At 42.1% G+C, this 10234-nt stretch overlaps 1 protein-coding gene across 1 annotated transcript in view; it reads left to right on the forward strand.

Annotated features, from left to right (window-relative positions):
• dpysl2a (dihydropyrimidinase like 2a) overlaps positions 1 to 9766 on the forward strand; it is an 11944-nt gene extending 2178 nt beyond the window's left edge. Inside the window, exons 2-14 of the mRNA XM_035657659.1 lie at positions 1446 to 1534; positions 1747 to 1931; positions 2104 to 2268; positions 3132 to 3193; positions 3321 to 3401; positions 4113 to 4181; positions 4288 to 4408; positions 4504 to 4660; positions 4897 to 5038; positions 5153 to 5323; positions 6774 to 6953; positions 7062 to 7257; positions 7876 to 9766. Coding sequence (XP_035513552.1) covers positions 1446 to 1534; positions 1747 to 1931; positions 2104 to 2268; positions 3132 to 3193; positions 3321 to 3401; positions 4113 to 4181; positions 4288 to 4408; positions 4504 to 4660; positions 4897 to 5038; positions 5153 to 5323; positions 6774 to 6953; positions 7062 to 7257; positions 7876 to 7967 — 1710 coding nt within the window. The 3' untranslated portion in view covers positions 7968 to 9766. The remainder of the gene's footprint in view (positions 1 to 1445; positions 1535 to 1746; positions 1932 to 2103; positions 2269 to 3131; positions 3194 to 3320; positions 3402 to 4112; positions 4182 to 4287; positions 4409 to 4503; positions 4661 to 4896; positions 5039 to 5152; positions 5324 to 6773; positions 6954 to 7061; positions 7258 to 7875) is intronic.
• Positions 9767 to 10234: the final 468 nt, after the last annotated feature.

Consider the following 10234-nt stretch of genomic DNA (forward strand, 5'->3'; position numbering starts at 1 on the left):
ATTATTGAAATCGCAATATGGCCAAGAGCAATATGCAAATCGCAGGAGCAGAAATTAAAATATCTGACAAAACAGCATTATAATGAAGTACTGGAGATGCTCTGGCCTAAAAACCTTGTTCTCTAAAATTAAGAAAAACATGTTTGTTTGGTACAAACCCCAGAAAATGTCACATTATCCCGACTTTAACAGTCTTTTTCAGAATAATTCGCACACTTCTTGTGAATCATATTGCAATCGCAGTATCTGTCAGAATAATCGTAATATGATGGTATTTTCCATTTTGTGCTGCCCTAGCTGCCGTTTGTGTTGCTGTTGAATTGTATTGTGTTATACTGACAGGTGTTTCTATTAATTTGAGGGTTGGAAACACCTTTCTGCATTAGACTACATTAGCTAGGTGTACCTAATAAACTGGCAACTGAGTGTAGTTGTGTGTATGTAACGCACTCCTACTTCTATTTAAAGTATAGCCTACACTGCTTGACTCTGAGCCCCTTACTGAGTACACTCACTTCTCAGTAATCAATTCAGTTTTATGACTGTAGATTACAGGATTAATCACAAGGGGCCCTTTTTACTGCAGAGAAGTGCATATATACAGTATATACATTCTGATACATGGACTACAGCAATGCACAATGAAAGCCATTTTGAGCTGAGGTATATGACAGTCACAGTGCGCTCGTTGCTGATCGCTCGGCCACACAGAGTACATAGGTTATATGACCCACTTTTAGGAGAGTAGTAATGGCCTGGCAGATCATGTCAATCCTGCCACAGCTTGTATACCTAAAGCATTCCCGCTGTTCGTGTCCACCCACTCTGCACATTAGAAACGTATATTTCCGAGTATTTCCTGCTGTGAGGTTTGCAGTAAACCACTTTTGTCTTCATTAGCTCTCCTCGCTGTCCTCAGAGACCCCGGGAAGCCTGTAGGAGAAATAGGGCAGCCTAGTGTGCTCTCCTTTCATCTTTAACAGGTTAGGTTAATTGTGCCACTCAAGTGCTCTTACTCGAAGGCTTTAATTAAGAGTAGAGCTCCCTCCTTTCAAGTGACAATCTCTGCTGTGCGTGAATAAATCATGTAGGATTACCCTAAGCATTGTTTCCACAGGTTGAAAGGTGGTATGGATTGATCGCTGTTTGTATGAGCTATGTGCTAACCACTGTTTCTGCCTTAATAAAAGTCTTGTTGATTTCTCTGAGCAAACTGGGAAATGCCTTGAGCTAAATGAATCACTAAAGTTGGCCCAAGGTTTTTTTCTGCTCTAAAAAAGTATTTTTTCTTTGAAATTGGTCAAATTTACTGTTGAATTATGGATCTGACTATTAGCTACAAGGGATTAACAGAGTTGATTTCTTGCTCTTTTACTCTGCTCAGCAGGTGGCTCGAATTTCACTGTGGTTTATAAGTAATGTAAAACGCTGTCTCCTCCTTTCAGAGTGACCGTCTCCTCATCAAAGGAGCAAAGATAGTGAACGATGATCAGTCATTCTTGGCTGATATCTACATGGAGGATGGAGTCATCAAGTAAGTTTAAGTTGAAGATTAACAGGGCTAAAAAAAAATAGTTTTTGTTGTAGCAATCCAGGTGGGCTCCTAACTCCCGCAGGGGCCAAAATATTGAATTATATCTACAAGAAGGCACAACTTTACCTTGATTCCTGGAATCTAGATTGTCTGAATTTAATAATTTTTTCTTTCATTCATTGTGTTTTCTTTCTTTGATTTGTCTCCTTCAGGCAAATAGGAGACAACCTTATTGTTCCCGGGGGAGTTAAGATCATAGAGGCTCATGGGAGAATGGTGATGCCTGGGGGTATTGACGTGCACACCCGATTCCAGATGCCTGACCGAGGCATGGTGGCAGCAGATGACTTCTACCAGGGCACCAGGGCGGCCCTGGCTGGGGGGACGACTATGATCAGTATGTGTTACATCAGACACATTTCCACATGCGTTTCTCAACCCGTTTAAAAGCAAAGTCATCCTGTTGCAGGGGTTGTAACACTGCAGATGTGCGTGCCGTCATGCGTGTGATTTAATTACGGAGTTTGCTTGTGCATATGAAATGCAACCTGCCTGTCTGTGTTTTATAGTTGACCACGTGGTGCCGGAGCCTGGCGCCAGCCTGGTGGCGGCTTTCAAACAGTGGAGGGAGTGGGCTGATAGCAAGTCCTGCTGTGACTATTCTCTGCATGTGGACATCACCGACTGGAACAAAGGCACTCAGGAAGAGATGGAGACCCTAGTGAAGGATCATGGTATGCAGTCAGCGTATTCACATTTTGTCTTCACATACATCAAATCTGAAAATCACTGACTCACTGCAACTTTTACTGGTACAGAAACTAGAGCCCGACTGATATATTGGTCAGCCGATATTGGGCTATCACAGACGTATCTGTAGCATATCACCATTGGCATATATTTTATCCAATAAGCGCACAATATGGAAACTGTGTACTTTATAATGCAGAAAAAAGGCTTGTGGTAAGATATTATAGTTGTATTATAGTTTATACAGAGGCCACCACGATTTCCGATACTGTGGCAAACAGTACAGAGTAAGAGAGAAGCAGCAGCCCTCAGCAATGTCAACTAGAATTAATCTACAATGTATATGTTAAATTATTTAACATGTTAAAGAATAATAAACTTAAATATTCTTTATCAGGGTTCCCACGCATCCTGGAAAACCTGAAAATGTACATGGAAACAACTGGAAATGTATTAAAATGATCAAATATCCTGGAAATAATCGAAGTTGTCATGGAAAATTTAGTATTTTAGCCCCTCACTCAAATCATCTACTTAAACATAGGTGTGAATTTGGTTTGAAACTCGACTGTTGGTAGGATAAGCTGTATGACACTTAAAATCCCATATCGGTCGGGCTCTAACTGAAGTGTTTTTTCAGTCATTATGATTCAATAAAAAGTGTTTCTCAGACATTGCATGGGGAAAAAAAACAGTTTACACAGACCATAAAACAGTAACTAAATGTTTCTGCTTTGTAATTTTTATTGTTTTGATTTTACTTTTCTCCTTCGCTCTGCGTTTTCCCTCTTTTGCTCTCTTTATTCCACCTTTTGGCTGTTTTCTCTCATAAGTTTTCTATCTTCAGGTGTCAACTCTTTCCTGGTCTATTTGGCTTATAAGGATGTTTTCCAACTTTCTGACTATCAGGTATGCTCTGTGGCTTTGCACGCTCGACTGAGCTGTCTGTCTGTCGCAGCATATGTTTTTGAGGCTGTTGGATGTCTCTGGCATTGATGGCCTGCCCTACGATCTGACCAGTATCATATTCTTTTAGATCTATGAGGTGTTCAGTGTCATCAGGGACCTTGGAGCCATTGCCCAGGTGCATGCTGAGAATGGAGACATCATTGCAGAGGTAACAGGACGCCTAACGAGTGCGAATTTGTGCATGCTTCCACATGTTCATGCATTCACACACACACAACCTTACAAACACATCTGTTTATTGGTATTTTAGTTAACAGTGTATACAAATTATATAAATTATTCCAAAAACAGTACAGAATTTACATACAAAACAATAGAACCCATGCAGTACATATACAGAATAGACATTAATCAACGTACAAAGCTGCTTTACATATCTCACATAATAGCCTAGTTATTGTGGTAGAGGATTTTTATTACCAAACCATTAAGAGTCCCCAAGTATGGAAGTTTTATAGAATTTCTTAATGGTAATTCTTAAGATGAATCTGGTTTTTCGAGTTTAAGGCAAAGTTCAGCCTCATAGATAGAAAGTTGTGGTTTCTATAGGCTAGGCACAGCTTTGTGCACCAATGAACTGATGTGTGTCTTTCTACAAAGTTCATGTTACATTAATCCGTTTAGAAGTTATGCGCCTTTTTGTTATTGGTCACAAGCCCTTTTGCTTATTGGCGTAAACACACACATACTTGACCTCCATACCAGATTTCAGCCTTCTAGGGCAAAAACTGTGACCGCCAAAGGGTGGGGAAACCCGACCAACCAACAGAGCGAGCTATAGAGCTGCTGGTTGTTCAAGTTTCAGCTGAAAGCAGTTAATGCCATTTTAGATCATGATGTTTTTGTGTGTATTTTTTAGGAGCAGAGACGTATTCTAGAGCTGGGGATCACTGGCCCTGAAGGTCATGTGCTCAGCCGCCCAGAGGAGGTAAGACGGAGGACTGGTTTCTCAGTAGCTGTAGCCAGAAGCACTTTAAAGAGAAAGCCGGTTTGGAAACCAGCCCGCTGATGAATCTGACGTTGTGTGTCTGCAGGTGGAGGCCGAGGCAGTCAATCGCTCTGTCACCATAGCCAATCAGACCAACTGTCCACTCTACATCACCAAGGTGATGAGCAAGAGTGCTGCTGATGTCATTGCCCTCGCCAGGAAAAAAGGTAAGAAGAGATATTTGCAACTGCACCTTTTTTTTTTATCTGTGTGTTTGTCTTCCACTTTATTTGAGCTGACATCACCCTGTCTACTCCTGTAGGTGCTGTGGTTTACGGAGAGCCCATATCTGCCAGCCTGGGCACAGACGGTACCCATTACTGGAGCAAGAACTGGGCCAAGGCTGCAGCCTATGTCACTTCTCCACCGCTCAGTCCCGATCCCACCACCCCCGACTACCTCAACTCTCTGTTGTCATGGTAGGTGCTCCGTTACTGGACCTAAAGATAGCTGGCACACAGTTGACGTGTGTTACTGCTGTGTGCTGCATTTTATTTTTATTCAGCTGTACCTTTTTTTGTTTCTTTATGAAATGTCCTTCGTAACATTTACATGCATTTAATACAAAGATGGAATTATGAATGTCACACGTTTGTCACAAATAATTCCACATATGAAGTGTATCCTTAGTTTTCTTGCTTTCTTTCCTATCTAGTGGGGACTTGCAGGTGACTGGTAGTGCTCACTGCACTTTCCAGACTTCTCAGCGTGCGATAGGCAAAGATAACTTTACCTTAATCCCAGAGGGCACCAATGGCACTGAGGAGAGGATGTCTCTAATCTGGGACAAATGTGTGGTGAGCTTGATACGATCCACTTTCCACACAGTCCAAAAATGCCAATCACGAAGCAAATTACCTTTTTATGCGTGTTTAGGTGCTAGTATGTGATTTGTTGTTCTTAACCTAAAGGTGACTGGCAAGATGGATGAGAACCAGTTTGTGGCAGTGACCAGCACCAACGCAGCCAAGACCTTCAACCTGTTCCCCCGAAAGGGCCGCATCGCTGTGGGGTCTGATGCTGACCTCGTGCTGTGGGACCCGGATGTCACTAAGATCATCTCAGCCAAGAACCACAACCTGGTCAGATGATTACTTTGTCTGACTCTTAAAAGATTACAGGTTGTATGTGAGCCTGCAATGCACATTGCATACATGCTAAAGGTCCGTTGTGTATCTGTTACCCTCAAATGAGCGGTTTTTATCTACTCGGGGAGCCTCTTTGCACAGAGTTCACCATGTTGAACAGTCATGTTTCTACAGTAGCCCAGAACAGACACCCAAACTATAGATGGAGCAGGTTGCATTTTTCATGGTCACAGTAGTCACTCCTTTGCACTTGAAAGGGGAGGATGGAGCGAAGTAGTTGCAATTTGCAACTACACCGCTTGATGCCACTGAATCCTACACACCAGACCTTTAAGAAGGGGGTACTACTACTGGTCTACAGGTGCAACAGTAGATTTATTTATACAGAATGACACAGAATCCAGATGATGTTGTTTTGGGGTTTTTTTTGCAGAGAGACAGGAAATAGGAAGAGAGAAGGGTATGGCATGCAACAAACACCATTGGGCTACTGTTACAACCTGGCCTAGGGGAATCCCTGGCACAACATGGGGGGGAAATGAGACTCTTTTTCCAAGCTCCCAAGAAGCACCAACAACAGAGTTTGCAGCCCTTTGAATGGTTAATTAAAAATCTTTAAGTTTGAGGGAGGGCTAACAGCAAAAACAAAAGGGAACCAAAGGTGAGCAAGCTTAACTTACCAATTTAAATAAAAGAAACAAAAAGACCAGTCACTAACCTAACTCTTAATCAAAAACAGGAGAAACACAAACGCTACCCACCCCTACTGAACCTGGGCTGTTACATCAGGTAGCAGATTTCATTGAATTGGAATTAGAGAGAAGAAAACCTGCCTTGTGAGGGTCGGCCTTTTAAACCACAAGCATGGAGGCTGGAACAACCTACGCACTCACACAATCAATCATTCAATCAGCCAAACTCACCTGCATCCCATCACACACAGGTACCACAGCAGAGAGAGAGAGAGAGGTCCACACCACAGGCACAGGGGAGGTTAAAGCACATACGCAGATACAGAGAACATTTTCATATATGACCTCAGGGGTGTAACAGCTACCAAGGCGCTCTGAAAAGGAATTAAAAATAGAATATACAGTGCAAACACTAATAGTAATCATTAAAAACATTAAACGTACTTAGAGGGACTGCAAGTCATCACATTACTTATTTAATGTAATGTAATGTAGACCATTAATGTAAATTGCAGTGAACTGTGTCCTGCAGGCAAAACAACAACTTTCAGATATATTAATATGATATCCAATTGAAAGTCAGTTTAAAGCAGTCTGTTTCTTTATTCATCATATTTATTTAGAAAAAAGAAATCAGAAAACAAGTGTTGTGTAATCAAACTGCATTATTTATGCTAATCAAGTAATGCCTGGGCACAGTATGCATTCCCTGGACTCTGAGCTGTGTTTCTTGTTGTCTCTTCTCCTCCCAGGCTGTGGAGTACAACATCTTTGAGGGCACAGAAGTGCGTGGAGGTCCTGTGGTGGTGATCAGCCAGGGCAAGATTGTGCTGGAGGAGGGCAGCCTTCACACCATGGAGGGCTGCGGGCGCTACATCAGCCGCAAACCCTTCTCCGACCACGTGTACAAGAGGATAAAGGCTCGCAGCAGGGTGAGTTCTGATTGCAGGTACTCGCACCTCTTGAGAAACAGAATTCTGAAAATACAGCTGGTGAGCTTACACAGCTGTGGCTCTGATGAACTGTGCCCGTATGTTTAGCTCACAGAGTTGCGAGGAGTCCCCAGGGGCCAGTACGACGGGCCGGTGTGTGAGGTGACTGTGACTCCCAAGGTGATGTCCACAGTCTCCTCGGTGAAGACTTCCCCCGCCAAGCAGCAGCAGCAGCAGCAGCAGCAGCAGTTTGCCCACCAGCAGCCAGTGCGCAACCTTCACCAGTCTGGCTTCAGTCTGTCTGGTGAGTGAAAGCACACATTTCATCCCTGGCAGTTGGCTTCGCTCACAAAAAGGGACTTAAACGTGCAATATGTAAGTTCTGTCTCTAGACACAAAACAATAACAAAACATCAAGTTTGATAGGTTGCTGATGTTGCGAAGTATCATGGGATCGTGGGAGTTTTTGAATTGCAGTCATCTTCTCCGGGTTAGGATTCCTTCAATGTTCCTCGGTCAGGAGGTTTCGAAGGGAGCCAAATTATCGCAGAGGTCTCTTCCTCTCCAAAACAAATAGACCAAGTGATTGAAACTGGAAAAAAAACTGAATAAAGCAGTTTTACATTTAAAAAAAAAACGACACTATTTGGCAGACAAAGGACGTCCCAGAGGGGCTGCGAGCCGAGCTGCTGTTAATATTGGCTCAGCTTGTTTCTCTGATAACNNATGACTAAAATCCTTCATCAGGTTAAAATATATAGTTAAAAACTACCAAAATGTAAAATGTGTATTGTAAACACTGACACATGCACAAAGGCGATATGACGCCATTGCAATAGATTGACAGATTTCTCTGGGTATTTCTCAGAAATGTTACATATTATGGCTTTAAGTTACATTGTTTTCTACCTTCACTTTCTAGGTGCCCAAATTGACGACAACGTCCCCCGCCGCACCACTCAACGCATCGTGGCTCCCCCTGGCGGGAAAGCCAACATCACCAGCCTCGGCTAAGCTCTTTACTCAACCGAGCCGGGGTTGCGGGGCACCACGGGACCAGACGTCACTCTCACCGCCGTCACATCTGGTCACCTCTGACTCCCCCTGCACCCCACCCAAACGCACTCCATCGATTCTTATTCACACACCACCACTCTGTCACCTCATGCAACAAAAAAAGAAAAGAAGGCACTATTCCATTTCATCTTTCCTGCCATATTCCATTGTCAAAGGAAGGATCAAGTGAATTGAAGCAGCTTTTTTTTGCTGTTTTTAACCCCAGTTTGATGACTAATGAAATTAATTTGTTTACATTTTTTGTATAATTTTGTGCTGTACATGTTGTTGTTTAGTTGGCTCAGAAAGTTGACAGAAAACCCGTCCCGATAAGCAGCCAGTTTCGTGAGCGGGCATTTTAGAAACAGTTGTTTACAGTTTTTTCTTCACGTGCTGTTTATTTCCCAGATATAAGTTAGAATGTGCTGGTGGTCGTCACACAGCGCCACCTTCTGTTGACAGTAAAGCCTCCGTTGTTTGTGCTGTAACACTGTTACACTGTAAGATTGCTGTTTTTAGTACAAAAATGTTGTTACATTGCTGCCACAAAAAACTAACCATGAAAAGAAGAATACAGAATACAGTTCCTGCATCTTATAACACTGTTTGCAGTATTGTAAGTGTAGAACCTGTGTACGGCTGAACAATTCATCTTGGTCTTCCTTTTGTGTTAAAGTTGCACTTTTTTAAACATTTCATCACGTTAAGTCATTTTGGAAAGCGCTGACTGCACTGAGAAGGAAAAGAAAGGGTATGTTACGGTTAAAACCTCCCATTCAGCTTCACCCTGAATGTTGGAGGGGGAGGGGAGAAACGGATGGCACATTACATTTTTGTCCGAGAACCTATTCCTTCATTTCATAATTACGTTTCTCTTCCTCACGTTTGTTAAGAGGTTGTCAGGGCAACAAGCTTCCAATAATCAATCCGGTGTACGTTGTTCAGACACCACGAAAAAGCTAGACGGGAGATTTGCCGACAACCTCTCCACCTGGTGCTATATGACCTTTGCTGTATATGTGCAGATGATGTCCACACTGCAATCGTGTAAGCTCTGTAAGAACAGCAGCCACAGTCACCATTTACCCACTTTATTTTATTATTTTTGAAACAATTTTGTTTTGCACCTGTAACAATCCAAATGTATGTGAGCTTGCAACTTTTTATTTGTATTGGATATGTCTGTACAATTTAGGATATTTGTTGATACTTGCCTGCCTGTTCTGTAAGATATTGATAGCACACTGTATCTATGAAGGCTCTTTAAAGAAGTGGAGCGATGATCTTTGAGACCTGATGAAAAATGCTTCAGTTTGTATATGAAATCCCTCACAGTGTGCTGATGATGTGTCCACTGTTCTCGGTGTTAGTGTTGTGAATGAATTACAGTTTTTCTTCCTCTTACACTCCCCCCACCTGCCCCGACATTGTCAGTCCACTCGAGGTAGTAACTGTATTAACCGAACCGCAATGGGTTGTCAGTTTCACGGCACTGTACGGCCATACTGTAAAACACTGGGTTATCTCCTCCTCATTGCCTTGTCAAGTGTAGATTTTGTATGCCAAGCTATAATGTGAAGTGATTTGCATTCGGGGAAGTTTCTTGGTAATGGTTATTGAGTTGTGATGTTGAGCACTGTTGTTGCCCCTCTCCCAGCAAGTGTGATACTCTCTCGGTCATGTATGTTTTGTAGGACACCAGGGTTTTTGGGGGGGGAATCATCAGTCCTGTCAGCATTTGACCCTATCTGTGTTGACTTCAGTGGATTAAAATAATAAAAATTAAACTTGTTGTACTGACTTTTTATATACATGAATAAGTTTCATTGAAAGTTTTTCTGGGAAGAACTATAATTTGGTAATATATCAAACTTAGGGAAAGGGTAGTCCCTTTTGTTGAGTTTATAAACAGGGTTTTCAATGCAAGATATACTAGAATCTTAAAGACTGGAAAACTGATTTTATATTGTGGAGATGAAGGTACTTGTTCTTACGTAATTCTCCTTTTCTACTACTTCTACTCTACATTTCAGAGAGAAAAATAATGTTTAACTCGTACAATGATCTGACAGTTGTAGTTACTAGTTTCTTTGCAGGTTCATCACCTTGTAAAATATGTTATGCACTGTTACAGTACTTATTATTAGCTCCACTACAATGAGCTATCAGAATAAAATGCTACTGTACAATTTTGTATCAGTATTAACCCTTTATAGGGCACTCAT

Source organism: Morone saxatilis, unplaced genomic scaffold (assembly GCF_004916995.1).
Source record: "Morone saxatilis isolate NCDOM2014 unplaced genomic scaffold, NCSU_SB_2.0 Contig16, whole genome shotgun sequence".
In the NCBI taxonomy this organism is placed as follows: Eukaryota; Metazoa; Chordata; class Actinopteri; family Moronidae; genus Morone; species Morone saxatilis.